Raw genomic sequence first — 23,057 nt, forward strand, 5'->3', positions numbered from 1 at the left:
TCAGCCAGGGTCCAATGATGAGTTCTTCCTTCTGCTTCTGTTGAAGCCTTCAGATGATCTGCCAAAAGAGGGACTCAGCCCTCTTTTGAAGCCAAATCATCCACAGCGATTGGTGTAGGCTATGCCTACCTTAATGAAGCAATGCTGGGTCCCCACCAACAATCTTCTGTATGTGTGAGGACATAACCAGAGTGCTTTGCAACAGAAAAGGTAAAGGGGTGGTAACATGTAATACTAAGTCCCAACCATCTTCCTGTCTGTTGTGGATCAAAGGGTCCCTCTGGTTAATGGAGCTCTTTGTGGTGCCTGATTAAAGTGGCAGGTCTCCCTTGAAGCTGCGGCGAGACCATACTTTCTGGTTCCATCAATACACATACTCGTACCTTCTGAATGGGGTCTCCCTGCTGGGATGACTACTGTAAACATGCAGTCCCAGACAATGGGCCTCATTACGAGTCTGCCAGTCCAGAAATAAGGGTGCTGGTAGCAAAGTACCGGCACCCGTTCCAGACCGGCAGACGACAACTCTGCTTTCTGGGGCCTGTGCGCCCGGCAAAGGCCCTGGAAAGCAGATTTGTCATTGAAGCACCCGCACCGTTAGCAACGTTGCCGGTGCTTCAGAGTCCCCATTCTCATGGAGTCCTGTGGGGTGCCATGGGAATGGGGACTTGGAATGAGGCCCAATGACATTTCACTGGCAATCGATACTGAGGATGGGAGCTGGCATCAGGTTGACACAGTGCATATGAATCGGTTTTGGGGTTGACTGTCTCCTTTGTTACCCTCTTCAGCGAGGCCTCATGTGTGCCTGTTTGAATTAATCTCTGATTAGTATGCACATGCTGCCACCAGCTACATGGCTGAACAAAATGACAGGGCAGATCAATGGAGCCTTTGTCAGTTAATTAGGCTCGTCACAGCAAGGGGAAGGTTTGGCCCTCCACCTTATGAGATGACATGGTTTACTCCTGGCTGTCATATCCCAACTAAATATGACAGGGGGGACTGTGCCTGTAGGCTGTGTCCACACAGAGTATACAGGCCTATGTGTATGTTGTGCAGTGAGCATAGGAAAATGTGTGCGGATTAGCCCCACACATTTTCCGGAGGTTGATCTACCATCATTCAATATCATTTAAAATTTCTAAAAAGTCCAGTCGAGCGCACACCCACTGTGCGGGTGGTCGAATTGCTCACACATTCTTCCCAGGCTAGCTCAGATCACCCATCCACATGCCAGCTCAACATGGTTAGCGAACGTGCTCACCCCTGCCTACCTTTCTATTGGCTAAAATGCACACATGCATTTTAAACTCCTTTGATGAATTTCCCATACCTTGGACTTCGGTCACCTGAGAGTGTTTACCTATAGCACTTTTTTTACACCATACCAATGGGAAAAGGCGCTATAGAAATGACAAATTACATTAAATTGCATATAAAATATGGATCTATGTTATAAAACCGAATGAAAATGTCTTCCCCCGCTGGCCATGTACTGTATGCGGGGACACCCCCGCAGCCCATTATGCCAAACTAGTAAAGCGGGGGGACACCCCCACAACCCCAACTCCCCTTGTTAGTTATTATGGGCTTTGATTTCTTTTTATACAAGGTCGAATGCACAGTAAACGGGCATTCAACCTTTTTTTTCTAAATTTTGGGGTAAACCAATAAAATATATGTGGCTAAGATAATTGAAAATATGTATCCTCAGAATAGATTTTAATGTATTGGATTTCTGTAAAATTGTGTACTGTACGTGTGTAAAGTTAATATTTAATCTGACCACACTAAGAATAAATAAAATAAAAATATATATTTTTAACTTTCCAGGAAATGCTACATAATGTTTGCAAGCTATGACTTCACCCAGGCACAAAATATCACGACTTGCCAGGAGTCTGTGTGCCCATGACAAACAATGTATTCATGCAGTAGTTTTAAAGTTGCATTAAAAAATACACTTCAGCTTGAGAGCCAATTGTGAGGAATTCAATAATTGTGGGGTTAGTACCCAAAGGCAGCCCATGCAGCATTGCTTAAACGTGTGTATCTGTCAGGTTCTTCATGCAAATTAACATTTTTCATTCAGCTCCTCGTTGCTGAACTGGCATGTGAACCCATATCCGCCCCATCTTCCTCCCACTACTTAGCTGTGAGGTGCCTGCTTTTGCTGGCCCATGTTGTGCATATGGTAGTCCCAAGCGGGATCTACCATAACTCTGACCCCCCTGAAGTGGGTGACCTGCTCTTTCATCAAGAGTTCTTCCTGCTAGGGTTCCCAGTTTTCACTTTTGACATCGAACAAGTGGTGTGCAACCGATAACAGGTGTCAGTGGGCAACAGTCCTGATTCCGCTGCCACGTCAGTGACTCTAAAATATGTGGGCACTTCGGTTTGCAGGCCGGAAGGCAGCATGCAGCCACTTTAGCTCAGATTGGTTTACCTCTCTTTTGTAAGTCATAATAAAAGATGGAAACCCCTGCTTTTTGGAACCCGGCGCTGGCCAATACCCGAGTTTGCCTAGCTTTTGCAAGAGCCCTGGTGTGCTCTAAATAGAGTGAATTTGTAGAGTGCTGAAGCACTTATTATTTGAAATGGGGCGGTAAAGTGCTTGTTCACGTGTAATCCACTAGAGGGCAATCTTGTACAGCTTTCTCTCCTTAGAGAAGACTATTTGCTAATAGCTGTGCTCACACATTACAATTGAGAGCCATTTAGTGTGGAGTGCGTCCAAGAGAGATTGGAATTTGCGTACTAATACATGTACACGTGTGCTTTTCCATCCTTGCCGCTGTTTAAACTCACCACCCGGTATCATTCGTTGAGAGAAGTTGCATGTCGTTCTGTATAGAGTATTAGGACATGTGTCACGGCCTTGTCATTCTTTATGAAAGGAGTGCTGGCTCTTGCAATATCAATTTCCGGCCAGCGTTGGTGCTTGTATTTTCGTTCAGTGGTGGCAGCAAATTCCGCTCTATCCTCACAAGCCATCCCGTTCTGTACCACCTAGAAAACAGTGTTCCTTATTCTCGTGTTCCTTTGATTGCATTCATATTGTTTCCTTTTCAGTGTTGGCTCTTAGGGGGCTCTGTAAGCACCAGTTCTATGCTGAAACTATTGGCAATGGAGATATAGGGGGAGATGGCACACGAGAAGGGACACACAGTCTGTGGGTGTTATGGGGTTAAGTGTATGTCCTTTCCATGCCCATATCCATGATAAGACCTATGTCTATTCCACCCCTTCCTTACCCCTCTCTTGCCCAAGCCAACCCCATGGGGATCTCCTTTATCTACATTGCCTTTTCCTCATGTTCTCCCTGGCGGCCATCTTGTAATATCACAGTGTATATGCAGTGAGACAGAAAATTAGCTCTGAATGTCGTTTTTCATGAAAGTACCAACATGTGCCCCTGTAATCAGCATTTCTTACCAACATGGACAACACCGTTGTTGGATTGCAAAATGATAACTGTGTAAGTGTACGCATATGACTAAATGTTTCTAAAATAAATAATTCAGTGACCCTGTGACAATGTCATGCTTTTAGTGAGTTAGAATGATTGAATGGTTTGCACTCTGTGGTTTTTCTGCTTCCCATGGTGGCTGGTTTGTTCTTTCATGAGAATTAACATGTGTTTCTGTGCCCTTTCCTTATTTCCATATCACTGCAGAACTCGGCAAAGGAAACATCGTTCTTCAGTTTGCTTTTCACTGTGCTCGGCTACCAGCCCGCAGTGACCTGCTGGCTACTCGCCCAGCCTCTCCCTCTGCCCACTGGCATTTTTCATTCTCTTTAATGAAGCTCTTTAATGGTCCCCACCCCGGACTTTGTTCTGCAGCTGTGACTGACACTGGCTTTTTCAGCCAGGAGGCTGCTTTATGTCACTCTTTTCCCTCCAGCTATGGACTTTATAGACTTAACCCCCATCCTGAGACGGAAAACAGCCCTGCCTTCGATAATTATATATGGTTGACGAGGTCTGTCCTCTACCATGTTTTCTGCTGTGGAGGGGCCTAGTGGAATCTGAAAAAAGACCATTGCGTTATTTACCGATCAGTTTCAACTAAATTGAATTGGAAAACAATACTGATACCGTGATATGGTGCAAGATATTTGAAAACATGTGCACTGTCAATGCCGTGACACAGCTAAATGTGCTAAAGTATAATATTACTATTGTTGTTATGGTATTTATTGAGTCCAGACCCAGCTTCGGGAAGCAACAGAGCAGTGTACAAAGGGCGAAGCATAAGGTTGCAGGGGCATAGAAACAAGGTATTGGGGATTTAACAACAGGGGAGGGAGGGAAACAGTCAGCAGTGGGTCTACAAGTAACTCAGCAATGGATCTACAAGTAACCAGGGGAGGAAACATTCAGGATCAGATTACTGAGTCTCAGGTTAGTTGGGGAGTGGACCGTGCATGGAACTAGGCATTAGTGAGGAGCCATTCCTAGAAGAGTAGGGTCTTGAACTTCTTCTTGAGCTGTGGGAGTGAGGGGACGATTTGGATGTTGATGGGGAGGAGGTTCCACAGTCTTGAGGCACTGACAGAAAAGGCCTGTCTTGTGTTTTTTTCCTTCCTGCACTGGCAGAGTGCAAGTCTGCACATGTCCTTACTTCTGGAGGATGACAGGAGATGATGAGTTTCTTAATGAGGTAGCTTGTGGACTTCAGGGTGACAGCCTTGTAGATGATGCAGCAGGATTTGAAGATGATACAGGCTTGCAGCGGGAGCCAGTGCAGTTTGATGAGAGTCAGGGTGATGGGGTTGAATTTGCATAACACTTTGATGGGTTGTGATGCTGCATGCTGGAAACTTCTCAGGGGAGCCAGGGTAGTTGCCGGAAGGCCTTTCAAGAGAGTATTGCCCCCATCCAGGAGGGCGAGGACCACGGCTTGGACAACAGATCTGAAGATGTTTTCTAAGAAGGGCTTGATTTTTCACAGGAGAGAAAGTAGTACCAAGCTCTTTTTGTCTTCCTTGCTATGCAGGGTCGGACTGGCCCCATCGGCCAATCGGCCTGTAGCAGGGCTGAAATGATGTGTAGTCCCTGGGGGCCGGTTTCTGCCACGCCTGGGCCGGTGTAAAAAAAAATAAAGAAAAAAATGCAAAATCATGTTTTTTTTCTGCCGTTGTCTCTGTTACATTCCATCTCGGTGTCCCCCTGAAATATTTTTTTATGATTCCAAGATACACACAGCACCGATTTTACTTAAACAGAGCTTCCAATGGCAGCCTCCAAAGTGCCCAGGGCTGCCTCCTAACGACATGCTGTGTAGAGTGCTGAAGAAATAAATGCTCACGTTGAACAACACTTTCCCTGAAACAAAACACGGGGCTTGCCTTGCAGTCCTCTCCAGCCCCTGTGATCCCTCGTTTTCCAATTTGGAGCTTGCGAGGCCCTCAGGCTGTCATGAATAGGGATCACACAGGTGCTGTAGAGGACCTTTGCAAGGCGAGCTATGCGTTTTGTTTTCATGAAAAGATGCTCAAATTTGAACATGACCTTTTTGTTTTTTCGTTTGACTCCATTCACATTAGGTGATCGAGGGCCACAACACAGACAGCAAGGCTTGTTGCTTTGCAATATTCCCCTCTCCCAAGCAGACCCATGTAACTATTTTACTCAGTTCCAGCACGTGCCTCTTGCTTGCTCTTGCAGCTCAGCACACTTTGCAAAAAGCTACAGCAGCATGTGCTAGCGCCCGGGGTATAGCTTGTGCTGCTCTGCTCCAGCTGGGAAAAGGCTGGGGCATGGTCTCATTGTCCCATAGTACTGTGGACTGTCGGACACGACTGTCTAGCAGCCAGTGCCCAGTAATTCTAGCGTGCATCCAGACTGCATATTCAGTCCGGTAACAGCAGCAGACCCAGAGGAGTTCTTACCCTCGGCACACCAAACTGGACTGGTGTGACTGGTACTGGACTTGCACACAGCAGGTATGGAGAGCGTGGGGTTGGAGGGGGCTGTGCTAAATGATTCTTCTTGAGTTTGACACTAAAGCTAACAGTGTGACTAGTCTGTCCATTGAGTACCCGTTCCCTGGTATGGTACTTCTGTTTTTTCCTTCCATGCACTTGTGCATCCAGCTAAGGCAACGTTTTGTGTAGTATACATCAAAGGACTGACATTTACAACTGGCGAATTTCACCACTGCCCTTGTTAGGCGAGTTCACAGCATAGCTTGAAGTGGGTGTTAATTATATTTCATTGCAATGCAGAGGCCCACAGCGGGAGTAAATGTAAAGATTAGAACGCCTGAATCATTACTAGACATTCACCACTGAGGAATCCGCCACCCTGAGAGACAGTTCATTTCAGAAAATAATTTCAAAATTCAGCACTCTGCTACAAATGCAATACATATTTCTGGCCACAGGGTACGCTCTTAATGAAAGGGAGTGATGGGGGCAAGTGGTTCTCGTGCCAGGTCATTTTAGTTTACCAATTCCATGTCCCTCCATTTTTTTTATAAAGGGGGGGGTCTTACTGTGCTTAAGCATGCTCACAAGATTTAAAATGTGCACAATTGGCACTGAGTACATGGGCAACCTCACATTGGTAATAACATATTAAACAATTTCCAATTTTGGCCGTACATACCAAGTAATCGGTGTGCTGTGTCAATGTTGTTAGAGAGAAAATACCACTGGCTTTAAAGTCATATACATGAATGAACTGCATGTAATGCAGTGATTTTGGGCAGTTTCAGGGATCCACAAGGAGTTCTTTGAGTGTTCAGATTGATGACAAATGTAAATAACGAAGCTAAAATGGTAGCACAGCAGGTTGAGTAACTGTTGCTGAGATGTTATATGTTCAGTTCTACCTGGAGATTCTTGGGCATTTGGTTGTGAGTGTGCTGCTTTCCCTATTTTGCCAACCTATGAAGCCTGAAAGTAGATGCACGCAGGTTTGACATGCTTGCCCCAGACCTGCAGATGAACTTAACTGGTCTGCTGTTAAGTTTCTGTTACCAGTTTAATGGTATCCCCTACATAATAATTGCTCATTTTACCATTGCCGATATGAAAGCTCAGTGGGTTGAGCAATCGCTGCTGCGATGTGTGTCTGTTCTGCAGGTTGCCAGTTCGAATCCTAGCAAGGTCATCTCAGCCTTTCATTCTTCTGAGGTCGATAAATAAGTACCAACACAGGTTGGGTGATATTGTATGCATATTTGTTCTATAAAAAAGAGCTTAAGTGTAAGTGCTATACAATAACATATCATTTCGCCATGGACGTCTACTGCATTCACAGTAATTTGACAATATGATCTATACACACAGAAATTATTGATGCACATGGTGAGCCATTCTTCTATGAAATGTATATCACATTAGTGAAATCATAACCATATTTTTCATAGTGTACTTAGGAACAATGCAATTTGATGCCACTCCTGTTTTGTGAAGGGGTGAAAGGTTGTGTTTCATCGCTTCCCGGGATGTCACTTTCGGGTGGGGTCAAATGACATCACTTCCGGTGATGTCATCAGAGGTCAAGGGTCACGAGGCGAGGGGTGGGCCACTTTTTTGAGGCGAGGGGTGGGCTACTTTTTCTTGGGTGTCCGGGCCTATTTCTTGTCCCAGTCCGACCCTGTTGCTATGTGATGTTTGAAGGAGAGGTGTCTAGCGATGTCAAACCCAAGGGACTTGGCACAGGTAACCAGCTGGGGTGTACTGCCATCAGGGTGCATAGCAGAGGGGCAGGTCTGGATGTCCGGGTGTTCAGTGTTGTTGGCATCAGTAGGAATTCAGTCTTGGAGGGGTTGAGCTTCAGTTAAGCACTGGACATCCACGGCTGGTACCATGAGAGGCAGGCATTCTAGATGTCTTCGATGGAGGATATCTTGAGGCGAGCTGCGTGTCATCTGAATATTGGTGGATGTGGATGTTCTATAGAGCAAGAAGGTTTCCAAGCGTGTTCCATGTAAGGATTGAAGATCACATGGGACATGATGGATACTTGTGGGACACCGCAGGTGATGGGTTGTGTTGGTGTAGGAGTATGATTTTAATTTCAACATTATGGGGGTCATTACGACCCCGGCGTTAAGGGGTTAATGGCACCGTAAAAGGCTGTGGCTCTGTTAACCCCTTAACGCCTTACTACGAGGTCCCTTTGCGGCTCCCGACTTTAACGGCTGGTCTGGACCAGCCGTTAAAGTAGGGACCCGCAAAGGGACCTTCATGGCAATTACGGAATACATCAGAGCGGTTCTTCCATTCATCATCCTGGGGCCCCACCGCGCCTGCATAGAAGGAACAGAAACATCAGGTTAGTCGCGCACAAAACAAAAACAAACAATTATTCAGCCATCCAGCGCCACTCACCCGTGCTAATACTCACCTGGAGGTAACCTGCTCAGCATCCTAGGAGAGTCAATTCTTTATCCAAACCTACGTACGAATCTGCGCCTGCAAGAAAGACAAAACACGTTTAAACCTTGGGAAATAAAGACATTGAGCACCTATACCAAGCATCCATTGCCATATAGAATAACCTGCTTAATCCAGATATTCCAGACACAACAGCCACTCTGGACCAGTGAAGTAACCGTGTCCAGGGAAAGACTGAGCTCACTGCACCCCTGTTGAAAGTCAAGCAGGACGGAGAGCCAACCTCACAAAACTCAAAAGGGAGCCAGAAGAGGAGCTGGGCATCAGGAGGTTGAAGGAGGTGGGGCCAATCCAGCCCCACTCAATAGCTAATATCTTTTTTCAACATTGCAGACAAACGCCTCCTGGGGTGATAACAGGGGAGAGGACATCATCATACCACCAGAGCTATACCAGTGCAGACATCATTCGTACAGCTACGTGGTATGCCCCTGTGGAGACCAGGTGAGCATGACAGGAAGGTACAGAGAAAAGTCATGTGATGTGGGTAAGACTGAACAAGGGGAGGTGCTTGTGATTGAAAGGGGGTGTCATAGAAAAGGGTTTGGAGGCAGAGTAGGGGGGCATTGCTCTTCTGGCACTGACAAATGAGAAGAAGTCTGGCAGGGCAGACGGAGTTCAGTGCCTACAAGCTAACTGTCTGCTGGGCTAGGGCTGAATAAAGCTGCCTCTCCTGGTTTTATGATCTTTTGAAAAGCTGCAGTCTTGAGAATCCTTACCTGGGTGTCCCTGTGCAACGCAGACAGAAAGGCTGAGGAAGATTTCACTGCAAAGCTGAGTCAGCAATATGGCCAACAGATCTAGGAAAATATGAGATTAAATGAGGTGCTGGTGATGTGAAAGATACCAGGTAGCCCAGATTACTTCACTTCATTTTAGGTGCTGTATTAGAGATTCTAATTTCAATGTGCATGTAATAATGTCTTCGTATTTCTCAAAGTTTTGCTGTTTTTAATAAAGAGTATTTTTCTTGACAAGTTTCATGAAGCCAATATCAATTAGCTGGCCTCTGAACAGATAAAGCGCTGAAAGCTATTACAAGAAGAAATGTGCTTCATCTGTGAAGTAAAATGTGGGCATACGTGCCACTCTGTATAACTTGCATAATTCTATTTTACGATAAAGAACAGATTCAAAAAGGAATTTATTCTCATTATATTTATTCTGAATTCAGTCCCTTTCATTTAACATGCTTAGAGAGATGCAGGCGTGTGGTAAGAAATATCTCAAAGCAAAGTAGCCGCAGTGAGATATTTGTCTATAGAGATTGAATGAATGTGCAATATTTCAATTTGCATACTTTACATTTGTTGAAACTAAGCTAAAAGGACATAGTGTGGTATTCTAAATATGATACCACAGGAGGGCATAAGCCATCTATTAAGTCCAGTAGTTGATTGTGGTTAGTGACCCTGGTAAAGATAATTTTTAGGCAGTATTCTGAAATCAGTATCACCACTGTAAAAATACACCAACAAGTTTACCACAAATACCACCAAATACTACCATAGCTAAGCTACCACAATAAAATACCACAAAGTAATAGATATAATCCCAAAATATATCTTACATGGTGATTTAGAGGAATCCATGTGTACAAACTAGTGTCGATTAGCAGGGTATGATTTGAACCAGGTGAGGACGATCACGATGATCTACATGCTGCGATGTAGATTTTTGGTGAGTGTCTGGTGATCTACTATGTCAAATGCTGCTGAGAGCTCAAGGAGAACCAGAATGTAAGGTTAGCCACCTCAAGAATTTTAAGGGCGTTGTGCTGCATCTGGGTGTAAAGCCAGAATGGTAGGACTGAAGGAGGTTGTTGGCATTGATGTGTTGGAAGAGTTGTGTGGCTACTGCTTTCTCAAGGATTTTATCTAGGAAGGGATGATGGATGAGGAGCAGTAATTGCTGAGGTCATCAGGATTCAGTGTTGGTTTCTTGAGAAGCGGAAGGGTTTCTCCAGTCTTGAGGGTTGAAAGAAGATGCCATGAGTTAGAGAGCTGTTGATGATTGTTGAGTAAGGGAGAAGTGCTTCAGTCAGAAGTGTCTTGAGTACGGAGGCAGAGAGAATATCATCCACATATGATGTGGCCTTGAGGGAGGCTAGAATGGCAGTAAGGTCTTCCATAGTGAGTGTCTTGGAAGTTGTCCAGGTGGTTCTGGTTTTGCAAGATGGAATGTATGGTATTGTGTCAGTTGTAGCATTGGTTTCTATGTGTTTTGGTGGATCATGCTGATCTTATTGATGAAGAAAGAGTTGAGGGCTGTGGCTTTCTCAATGGAGTGCGATATGGATAGGTCATGCAGAGAATTGATGCAGTGCTTGACGGCTTTGAAGAGGGCTCTGCCTTAATTGTTGGCCTTGGCTATAGTGTTTTAGTAATAGTTGGTCATGGCAGTGGTGATCAGTTGTCTCCGTGTAGCATGACGAGATCAGATGCGCTGCAGGATTTTGATTAAGTTTTTGAGTGTATCAGGGTGCGGAAGGATTAGGCTTGACGGTGCGCTGTTTCACTGGGGCATTGCGGTTCATGCTGTGAGGGTTGTGTTGAGTTCTTGGAGGAGTGAGTCACAGTCTTGCTTAGTCAGAGGTAAATCAGCCCATGTGAAGTGGACTTTGGTGAGCTGTTCCATAAGAGCATCCACCTAGAAGTTCTTGAATTAAGCAATAATCTCTGAGTTGGGGGTGGCACCACTGCTTGAGTTAATACCCTGAGGCCCATAGTTGCAGGCTCAATCAAAGCAAGGACCTTGACATAGGCCTCGGAACATTACCTGAAGTGGTAATGCCCAACCAGAGAGGGGATTATTACTATTAGTATCTCGACCTGTAAAACCAGGGTACTAATAGTGTCTTTTTTTAAGTTGCATGACACCTTTGGCATTTAGTAACTGAAAATAAGAAACAAAAGAAATGGCTACCCTGGAACAGGAGAAGGCACTATATGTAGCCCCTTCTCCCTTTCCATGGTATCCATTCCAAAGAGAAGAAAAAAAGTAAACATAGAAGATGGCCCCCATGAAACGGGGAAAATGGACTATACAAAGTCCCTTCTTCCTTTCCATGGCAGACATTAAAAAAAGTCTATAAAGAAGATGGCCAGCAGGGAACAGGGAGAACGGACTACACGTAGGTCCAACTCCCTTTCCATGGCAGCCAGTTGTGGAACGGGAAGGAACATCGAGGGATGTGGTGTGCAGAACTACATCAGGTAGGGTATTGTCAGGCTGCTAACGCCCACATTTTGCCCAATCTTCAGTGTTGGGAGATGGAAAAAAAATGGTGCCGGGGTACCAATAATCGGAAGGCTTGGTTGCAGGGTTTCCGATGGGTTTGCTTGACTGGTGTGGTGTGACTAATATTGAAGGGTATTGCCGGATGGTCCGACCAGTCGAGCCAGATTGGAGAGCTGTGATGGAGGGTTGGCAGGGCGGTGATGATGAGGTTGAGTATGTTATCTTTCCTGGGAGTTGGGTCTTTTCTGCTCTGCAAGGTTCAGAGTATGGATTTCATAATAAATGCAGAATGGTGTTATTCTGTTCATTTGACACCCACCAAAGTGTCATTGTAAGCAGCTTCATATTTTGGAACCTTACCATCCTCTGTTGTCAAATAAAAAAAATGAAATGTTATTCTGTGAATTAAAGAGGAATTAACAAATTAAGTTTAAGTATGGGTCGAGAAGAGGCTGGATCGATTGATGACTTTCGAGTGAAAACAATGTTCAGAATGATCATGGATGTTTCACTTTGTGGATATGTTATACTTACTTTGGCAATACAGTATTTCTCCCCATACCACATCATTCCCATATCGGTTGTTTATCTTGACTGGTGGTCTCTCCACTCACTCTGTAGCTGGGAACGAAGACCCCTCTCCCCAATGCATTCATGTGACGGTTGCAGAGGTCTCCGCCCCCTTTGTGGTTCTTGTGGAATATTGTTCCAACTACTGGGTGGGTGTGTGTTGTGGTTTAGCATTCACAATTTTTCCCCAAGAGGACCTTTTGGCATTCCTAACACTAGTCTCAATGCGTGCCCCTCACGCTTTAAAAAATATATATTTCCACGTTGTAGATATGGTGTTGCAACGTATAGTGAATGTGAATATGTGAAACATAGAGGCGGAAGGACAAAATGTCTAGTTCAAATCAACTTAAAATCTCTTCTTTTCTCTTCATGAAGAAACATTCCACAAGTAACCTACACGTCTTTGGAAAAATCACAAGTTGATTAAACACAAATAAAAAATAAAAAATAAAAAAATATATGTCAAGGTGCAAGCTAACACTGTGGTGGAAATAACAGAAGTTCAGTTAAGCACGGCGGAAGCGTAGTCATCTTTGCTTATTTATTTACATTATATCATGCCTTTAACCAAAGCACTGAGCTAGTGTACTACCCTCACTGGCCTGTCATTTTCTCCACTCTACACCCTCGACCTTCCCATAGCTGCTCTTCCTACTGTGTACCCGGTGCAGCTTGTTTTCTTACGACACCATTGTGTGTACCACCTGTAGCATTTCCATGCCACCTCACTGACCTTCCTTGTGCTTGTTAAAAGGAGTCTGCCTGTCGTGTCCTCACTCTGTAGCTGCAAGATCTCCCGCCTGCATTCTTCTCCTCCAATGCATATCTGTTGCCATGGACGATTTCCCTGCACACCTGTTGGGCCAGAGCAGCCAGATTAGCATGCCTGCAGAGAGACACACCCTTGGTTGCACCTTTACTGTCTCTCATGCTCTATTCCCATCCTCTGTGCTCACCAATGCATCTCCACTTGCATCCTCCCTCACGTCCTCCCCATATCTATCTGGCTGATGCCTGTCAATGCAAAATGCAATATTTAACTAAACTATTGAATTGTTGCCACTGCATTTGTAGTACTTTAGGACAATTTAAGTGAAAAACAAATAATGCTGAATGGCCTTGCTTCCATAATCTCTCACCAGCTGTTAGATCTGGGTACAATCTAAGGAGAAGTATATATGAGCAATCGTTATTTTCTGAGTGTGTAGGCAGGTGCCCACAGCCTTTGCACACTGTTGTGGGGGAGCAATAACAGCATTATGCCATGGCTGGATACAAAGTGAGGTTGATAGAACCAGCTAAACGTAGGTTGTGCTGCAGGCACCCAAAAGACACCTGCCTAGGGGAATATGGGCCTTCATGTATAGATTCCATGGAGACATTCTGAGATGTTGCTATAGGCATTGCTTAGCATTTGGCCCACTCTGCTGCAGCCTTCGTTGCTAAACGTCATTTCTTTACACCAATCCACGTATAGGACATGCCATGTTGGATTCCTAATTTTGTAAAATTCCTGCTTTTCAAATCTTTTTCTGAATGAAAGCACACGTTCTCTCACCTTTCCCTTTGTGGGGGTCTTCAAAGGGACATGCTCCTACTTCAAGTCATTTTCCTGCCCATAATCTGTTTATTATTATGTGGCTTTAATGATTCAAGTTGTAGTGACGGGAAAGAGGCGAGGGTTAATGTAACAAACACTGATGCCTACGTATATCAGTGTTTTTACTTTTGGTGCACAGGTGACATAAACCGTGTAGTGAGCCAAAAACATAGTTTAGCCTCCCCTACAGCCCTGCTGACAGAACAAGAGAGTTCACTGGTTTCTCTCTCTGAATAGCTGAGAGGCATCCAATATCAGATAGCTCAATGGGTTGATCATTTGCTGAAAAGTTCATTCTCGTCAAGTTCTATCCCTGGCACCATCACTGCTGTCCTCCCTTTTTCGCACTGTCCCTGTCTCTCCCTCAATTTCTATGCTCTTCATCTGTCTCACGGTTGCCTCACCTCCTGCCTCTTTTCCTTAATCTCCCCTTTTCTTCTTTACAACCCCTTCCAGCTAATCCAGAATAGGGCTGATGGACGTATCCTTGGACTCAAGCCCGGGCACTGCATCTCTCCAGCCCTAAAAGCTCTCCACTGGCTCCCGGTTGCTGCAAGGATCAAATTCAAATTCCTCTGCATCATCCATAAGGCTGTCTGGGGCTGGGGACCACGCTATCTACAACTTGCTCTCACTAAATACTCTCCTTCCAGAACTTTACATTTCTCTGGCACCAACTCTCTATGTGATGAGCGCTTCGCTAAACAGCGAGCTGGTGGCCGATCTCTTTCCTCACCAGGCTCCTTCCTATGGAACAGCCTCCCCTTTCCTCTTTGTTTTGAGCCGGATCTCCTCAAATTCCAGAAGCTCCTCAAGACTTTTCTTGTCTCCTCCTCCTTCCCTTCCTCCCTCCTCTGCTAAACTCTGCAGTTGCTGAGATTGGTGACCAGGGCCCTTATGTGTCCTCCTGGGCCCTGGCCTTCCACACCCAACAGCCTTCAGCCTTCACACGCTCCCAGCACTTGAGCCTGCACCCACATGCCTATGACACCACATGCCTGCACTTAATAATCTATTGGCAGCTGACCACTCACCTAGGCACTTACAGTTGCTCACACGCTAGCACTTTCCTCTTGGTACACCTGGCACTTAGCCCCCGACTCCCTCATTGCTTATCTCTCTCTCTCACTGCACTTGCACGTTCTGAATGCCCTAAAGGCCTAATAGGTCTGCCTCTATCATTCAGTGTTATATTTGATTTTCATTCCCATGTTCGCTCCCTGTTGCCCTATCGGGGCTTTGAAACAAACACAATTTACATGATTTATAAGCATCTTACAAACGCACAATAAATAAACACATAATATATTTCTCAGGAGAACAGAGCCCTTGTTGCCTCAGCTCATATTAATTACAAGTTGGACTACTGCAATAGTTTGCTTATGGGTACCTCTTCCTCCAACCTGAATAAACTTCAGACGGGCAGTGCGAGCAGTTTGTGGTCTAGGTAGGCCGGATCACATCACTCCAACTAAATGTGCCCTTCAGTGGCTGCCAGTGAAGAGTAGAATTTGACACAAAGGAATTTGACTCACAAATGTCTTATGGGTAATGTGCTTCGATATTTCGCAGACCAATTGAAGTTGGCACCTTGCAGGAGAGTACTTTGCTCTAACGACAATAAAATACTCTTTCAGCTGCGGTTTACCTTCAAGGGTATGTGGGATCTAGATTTGATACTTGGGCTCCTAGAGCATGGAATGAGCTTCCTGCCACACTGAGGACCATTCATTGTTTGAATCATTCCAGAAGAGTGATTAAGACGCATGTCTTCAACAAAAGGGTGGACTAAGTATCCTCTTTGCTTGGTACTCCTTCCTGGGATTTGTTTATCATTGTCCTGTTTGTTAGTATTTTTATTTATGTGCTCCCTGAGGCCTTAGGGCATGTGGCTTTATATAAGTATTAAAGTAAAATAAAGTAAAGCATGAACATTGTTTAGTGCAAAAGTTACACATTGTGCAGCACAACATCTGTAGAAGCCTGGCTCCTGTGGAGTAAGCACATTTGTGTTAGTACTTTTGTGTGTAGATAATTAGCCTGGTGATAACACAGTTCAAAGTGTGGTTGCCTTTTGAAAAGGATGTGAGGTTTGTTGTTAATGTAGTATTTGCAACACATTTCAATGTTTATAAAGTAATATGTACACTAATTTGCTCTGTACATTGTATTTTGAAATTAATTGTAAGTTGGTTCTTTTACAGGTGTCTACTTTCTGCATTTTGTATTTGATTATATTGTCTGTCCACTTTTGCTGGACCCTTTCAGAATTAAATTGACTTCATGCTCATAATGGTGTTTCTTGATGCCATTTATCCTGACCCTAATACATTTCCCCAAGGGTATATTTTGTAGTACACATTGTTTCTACCAGCTATCTATTTATAGAATGGAGTTTGCTTCTGTTTTACAATATATGTTTGTCTCTATTTTCTTATTTTGAGTAAAGAAACTAAAAGCCAGAAATGTGATTGTACTTCTATGGTATGTCACCGTCAATGTCATCTGGAAATTGTTACTGTTGAGATATTGACAGTGCTCAAATTAATATTATTCTATACCTTTCCATATTATAAAAATATCATCTATAAATTGAGATCATGTGATCACATTGTGAATCAGAAATGTCAGTGGATTTATTTTTACAAATTGAACCATTAAAATGACTCAGAATGTGGGTGAAAATATTGCTCCCATCGCAACTCCTTTTACTTTCACTAGAATAAGAGAAAGATTTTTCTCTTCACTCACAAAATAACTGACAAATCCCACCTCTTCTTGATGGGAGAGATAGAAAAAATAGTAGTGAGTACTGCCTATGAAATGAGGATGACTACAAATTACTTACTTCAGGAAACATTGTTAGAATGTAGAACCTGGTCACTCACCGTCTTTTCGTCTTCTTTCGACAGCACGAGGCATCCCTGCATCTGCCACCTACAGGGAGAGGGAACATACATTGTAGAAATGTGCTCAACAATACTGCACTACAGACATCAACATGAAACCAGACAAGTGGTGTCCCCAGTGGAGCATTAACTTGTGTGTCATAGATGTGTTACTTTAAATCAGTTAGCTGTATTTTTAACCCATCATAGGCATGATTCCACATGAGTCCACATCTTTTGAGGCTGAGCTGTTCGATGAACAGTCTATAGGAACATAACAGAACAGCTGGAAAGTTACTCAAAGTGATCAAGGAAATAGGAATGTCCTTAAGCTGTTGGTCATAGACAAAAAGGGCACCAGAGGTAATGATTAACAAGGACTGTGCAAGTGAAAAGCAGGGGGTCAAATTGACTTTTTTGATTACTTTGATCGCACGAGGTGCACAGGCCTACAGGGAAGAAGGAAAATAATTTGCTTGGCTTAGACTTTCAAAAAGCCTTAGGTACAATCAGGTAAATGTCTGTCCGATGAACCTAAGGTTGATGGAGAGAGGGCTCTTCTAGGGAGTGGGATAAGCAACCTGCTCGGAGGAATGCCAGAAGAAGATCTGAACTACTTGGAAGTATGTGGAGGTTGGAACGGCTTGAGTTGCCCTGAGTAAGGTCAGAAGTTATGACCTGCTTGTAGGGGATTTCTTTTGTTTCATGTGTGATTCACTGGATTTCAGCGTCACTCACTGAATGTCAATCTCAACCCTAAAAAACTTCAAATGATAATAGATTTTAAAGAAGGCTTACACCTGGGAGTTGCGTCTTCATTCGTTGTTCCTAAACTGTTACAAAAACTAAATTAACATTCTTAAAATTGTTAATAAAATAAAAAAACTGAAATACATGACCCTTGGGCCTTGAGGTGTCTTTTGATAGGAAGATCACAAAAGGGATCAGGAGATAGGAAGGGATTGACGTGGAGGCAATAGCTGGAAACTACTCAGATCCTGTCAGAACAGTTCTGATGGGTAATTGTGAGATTGGAACAATTTTAAGGGGAAATCAGGATATTAAACCTGTAAGTGGGACATTACCAAAGTGGAAATTAATTCATTGCTGCTAGCAGTTGGGAATTATATAGCGTAAAGATCAGGAGGTAGAGTCTGAAAGCCTCAGGCAGCATTCCTGAACTGGAAGACAGTTGCTCGTTGCTGTCAACGGGAAACAGAGAATGTTGAAATTATACTCACATGTTAGAATCAAGATTCCAAGGATGAAGAGAATCAATGCAAAGAGTAAACCCTGAATTCGAAGCGTTTTATAATCTTAAATAAAAGAGGATGAGAAAATAAAATGTATTAAAGAATATTGAATACAAATAATATGCAATGCAAGAAAATACAAATATTGAATAAAAGAGAAAATAATATAAATATTTATATGTATTTGAGATTTTAATTTTTATATAGCAGCCTTCAGTGGAGGATTTGTATTGATAAACGGGTCTGATGCGCACTATAAATGAATAAACAATTACAATATTATCCCACACAGCACTCTCCATTATTGGGACACCTTGGTTTTACATGTTTTCTCTTGCATATTCATAGGCTTCTACATCATATACTACTTTACAGAGTAGGGACAACATTTAGGTACATCAGGGTTGAAGATGACCTAATTCACAATGCCCCTAAAAGACATAGGGCCTCATTCCGAGTCATGCCTGTAAGTAACTGTATTTTCCGGCATGGCGTAAAGTACGACACCGTGCTGGTTGAAGTCCGAAAATCACGGCCCATTCCGAGCTCACGGACACGCGCTTTCCGCCATGCCGGAAAAGGACCGCGCGGCCTGCCGCAAAATCCCCCGAAAAACCCCTACCGGCATGCAACCGACACGTAAAGTACTACACCGCCCTGTAAGCATTAGCAACAGTGCATAACGGTGACCGTAAATTACGGTGACCGTAATTTACAGAAACCGTAAATTACGGTCTCCGCCGAAAAACGGATCCGGAAATTACGACATCGCACAGGAACGGGAAGGAGAGCGGCGGCCATCTTGAAAAACACAATCCATTGCCATCCGCAGCTGCCAGCAACCCTGTGAGGAAAGTAAAGTCGTGAACCGGACCAGGCACCGCAGGACATGCCGAAAGCACCAAAAAGGGCGGCGGATCGCGTCCGCAAGGTGAAATTCTCCACCGATGAACTGCAGGTCATGGTAGACCACCTTGCAGAGCATGCTGATGTAGTTTTTAGCGGCGACATGGGCAGGGAATCAACCCTCCGCAAGAAGACCATCTGGGCGGAACTGGCACAGAGGGTGAGCGCTGTTGGAAGCACCCCCCGCACCCCAGGGGACTGCCGCAAGCGGTGGGACGACCTGCGGGTGCGGGGCCTCCTCTCCACCAACCGCAGACAGGCCCTGCAGACGGAGGTGAGCCAAGTACACGGCTCTAGTTGGACCAAGTACACAGGTCCAACTAGAGCCGTGGGAGGAGACCTGCGCGCAGCTTATTGGCACAGAATCCATAAAGGGCGTGGGGACCATGGAGTGCAGCGGAACGACTTCTGCAGAAGGAGGTGAGTGTTGACAGTGCACACTGGCAATGTCCATTGCATCATGTAAACTGACCCTGGGGCCATCGAAGGCACCCTCTCATGTTGCCCTCCCCCCATCTAACGCATCCCCCCATCCAACAAATGCTGAGGCAAGTGCCGCCTAATGTTGGCCCAAGTGTGAGTACATAACGCACATCAACCATACTGGACTGACTTGCACAGCCCATCATGCACCCCGTCCAGCGTGGTAGGCATAGTACCTGCCGAAATGTACACGAACAGGGCACAACGAATCACTCCCACTTCCATGTATATGTCTTCACCATGCACATGTACCACTGCCATAGCTACCCCCCACACTGAACAACCCGTGAATGACTGAAATGTCCATGCAACCATGTATGCAAATAGGACATAGCACATACACTAATGTTGTCCCTCTCTCCTACCCCCACAGGCACAGACCATGACAGCACAGAGCCCCAAGGAAGCCGGCCAAGCACCTCCGCGGGTACTGGCAGGGCTAGGTCGAAGCCAGCAGCCAAGAAAACCACCCCTCAGCCTACGGAAAGGCCACTTGAAGCTGGCAGAAAAGCAAGCCACACAACATCCGTGGCAGCAGCCGAGCAGACCCCTACCTCAGCACAATCGAGCATTTCAGGGGAGGCTGCCGCTACCGCACCAGATGAGTGGGAGCCCAGCCCGCCACCCATCCAGGGGCCCATGTCGGAGGACGACCAGGAGAGCATGCAAATGCTGGAACCATGCCCCGTGACACTGGCGTCATGCAGCGACTCCGGGGATGCACCATCACCAGTGCACAGCCTTGAACTTGACCCGCTGGGGTGTGACGTCGTTCCCCCCAGTCCACTCATACAACCCCCTGCACAGCATGCTGGTGCAAGTAGATCATCCGATGAACCCCCTTCACCTGACCAGTTCAGAGTCAGGCAATTGAGCGATCTCATAGGGAACTATATTGAGGATAATCGCCAGACCAGGGCTGAACTGCATGAGGAACTCGATCAAATGCGCCAGTCCCTCAACGACTGCACCACCAGATTGTGCGACTCCCTGACGGACAATACAACCCGGCTATGCCATGTCCTGAACCGCATTGCTAATGCCCTTGAGGCAGGGAGTCAAAATATGGAGCCGCAGCAGGAGGGCACGTCTGAGACAAGTGAGGCCACGCAAGGCAGCCCGGAGAGACGCCTCCGGCGTTCCTTGCGCAAACGGGATTTGCCTCCCCCAGTCAAGGGCTCCAAGGGACATTAGCCATTCCTGCCACATGTGGTCCCAAGATCCTACATGGGACGACTGCTCGGGAGTTGGGGGGAGGGGGGAGGGGGTGGCGTTGTGTTCTGGAGTTGGGGGGAGGGGGGGTGATGTTGTGTTCTGGGGTTGGGGGGAGGGGGGTGATGTTGTGTTCTGGGGTTGGGGGGAGGGGGAGGAGGGAGGGGGCATGGGCATTTGCTGAAGTAAGCACTTTTTTTCATTTCTTGTTATCTCAATACACAATTGGTGTTGCAAAGTTGAACCATTGTGGACATTCTTCATTGCACTTTTTGTCCATCTGCACATATGGCATGGGCCCATTCGACACCAGATATCAGTGGAGGGGTCAGCCACCAGTCCTGGTTCGCGGGCACATATGTGCATCACGCAAACCTGGTGACTGCTGCATCTACACGCATGCACGGGTATGGCCATGGTCTGGTTGCCCAATGGGTCTGTTCAGGGGGTTCATGACAGGGGTCATGTGGCTTGCTGTTAGGGTACATCCACCAACAGCTGCATGTGTTGCAAAATGAGGTGGGTGTGTGGACTGTCATGGTGGTGAACAGCACTTGGCTGTCATGGCAGGCTTTCGATGATGGCCATATATACATGTACATATATATATTCGCCACGATCAGGGACACAAATATGTGTCCGATGCAATGTAATGCTGTGGGGTGTCGTGTCTACATAATGGTCCGTGAACGGTGGTCTGGACATCTTGGGGTACATGTTCCTTTGTCGCATGCTGCTGTTCTGATGTCGGATCATTCTGGTGCTGTGTACTGTGTGCATTCTCATTTGGCTGTGGATCATGTCCATCATCCAGCTCTGATCCATTCTATGGTGATTCCCAACACTCCTATGGGGGTGCCATGCCGGTGACGTAATATCGTACCCCTGCTGTCCTCCGTGAATTCCACTTCCAGGTGTGGGTCTCCAATATGGTGCCAGGCTGGGGGATGCCGCAATGTGAATGTGCAGTGTGCCCTCGGATATGCACTTGCGGTTGTGGTGTCCGCCAGTGAGTGGTGCTGTTGTAGTGTGCCTATCCCTTGTCAGTTGGTGTGGATGTAGTGTGATGTGGGTGCCTTATTCTGGCAAAGTGAAAATATGTTCATATGTGCCGTTGCCCTGGTTCTTTGGCAGGTTTGTTGTCAGGGTGAACAACGTACAATGGCTCCATCTTTTCTACGCAGTTGGTTCATGCAGGCACCCACCCTGTGGCACCAGTGCACTTGCATGACACAGTCAGATGACTCAACAGCCAGCCAGACAGGTCATCCTGCATGTTGGGCCATGTGGCGCGGTAGCGTGCTGACCTCTTTCCTTTTCAATTGACCCTCCCAGGTCCAACTTGGGGCCCTCCTCTCTGACATCCTTTCCTCCACCTGTGGTGTTCCCCTGGGATCTAATCTCCCTCCCTGGCGTTTCAACCAGTATTTGGCCCTCCTTGGCCACCGCATCGCCACCCTCTGCCCAAACTTACAGCGCTATGCGGACGATACCCGGAAAATTTTCGGCCTACCCTCGGCGTCCTCCTCTCCTTCCCTCATCTCTGACTGTCTGTCTGATATCCAGGAATGGTGTGCAGCCAATGAACACTGCCTTAATGCTAGTAAGACTGAGATTCGCCTCATCGGCACACCCACTCCCTCCTTCCCTTAAGTTCAAAACACTATGCATTGTCCACAAGGCCTTCTGGGGCCTGGGGCATGAATACCTTCTGCTCTCTCTTCCTGAATGTCTTCCTTCCCAAGACCTTTGCTCATCCGTCTCCGACTCACTCAGGGTCAGCCGCTTCTCAGAGCAACGAGCTGGGGGTAGATCTCTCTCCGCGGCAGGGGCCTCCCTCTGGAACAGCCTTCCTGCATCCCTGATATTTGAGGAGAACCATCTCTGGTTCCGGAAGCACCTCATGACCTTCCTCTTTGCTTCTGCTTTCTCTCTCCCTCTCCCCTGCTGAATTCTTCACTGAAACTGCACAGGATCTGGATCTGGGCCACTCTCGCCGACCTCGGTCCTGGGCCCAGCCACTCTCCACTTGCACTGCCTCCCTGGCAACCCCTGCACTGCGGGTCTGTCTCTCTATCCCTGCAGCCCCCCCTTCCCAGCACTTGTCTGCACTTACCTTGCACTTGCCACCAGCTGGCCCTATTAATTTATTTTTGGATATTCGACTTACTTTGTACTGCACTTCCCCCGTCCCCTTGCACTTGCACTTTTTCCATTCTCACTACCCCTGCACTTGCGCGGTCTGTGTGACACCTGGCCTGGTGGGATCGTTGTCTGTCTTCCCCTTGTTCCCCCCTCCCTGCCTCGTCACGCCTTGAGACACTTGTGTATGGGCGCATTCCAAATGCCATTTCATATCATATCATGTCATTTCAGCAGGCCCTTTGAGTCATGTGTAGTTGTTTGGTGTCGGGCCCACCCATGTGTGCGGTTCTTGGTAGTGTTGCATTCCATCTGCACGTAGGGGGAGTGGTATTGTTTGCAGTT

General features: G+C 46.1%; 1 protein-coding gene across 2 annotated transcripts in view; it reads right to left on the reverse strand.

The window, feature by feature from the left end:
* LOC138451357 (FXYD domain-containing ion transport regulator 5-like) overlaps positions 1–23,057 on the reverse strand; it is a 446,204-nt gene that overhangs the window by 16,848 nt on the left and 406,299 nt on the right. For both annotated transcript variants that reach the window (XM_069604907.1, XM_069604906.1), the window contains 2 exons: positions 17,958–18,032; positions 16,717–16,765 (listed from right to left, as the gene is read on the reverse strand). In XM_069604907.1, coding sequence (XP_069461008.1) covers positions 16,717–16,765; positions 17,958–18,032 — 124 coding nt within the window. The remainder of the gene's footprint in view (positions 1–16,716; positions 16,766–17,957; positions 18,033–23,057) is intronic.

Source organism: Ambystoma mexicanum, chromosome 1p (assembly GCF_040938575.1).
Source record: "Ambystoma mexicanum isolate Mex_15411 chromosome 1p, UKY_AmexF1_1, whole genome shotgun sequence".
Lineage (NCBI taxonomy): Eukaryota > Metazoa > Chordata > Amphibia > Caudata > Ambystomatidae > Ambystoma > Ambystoma mexicanum.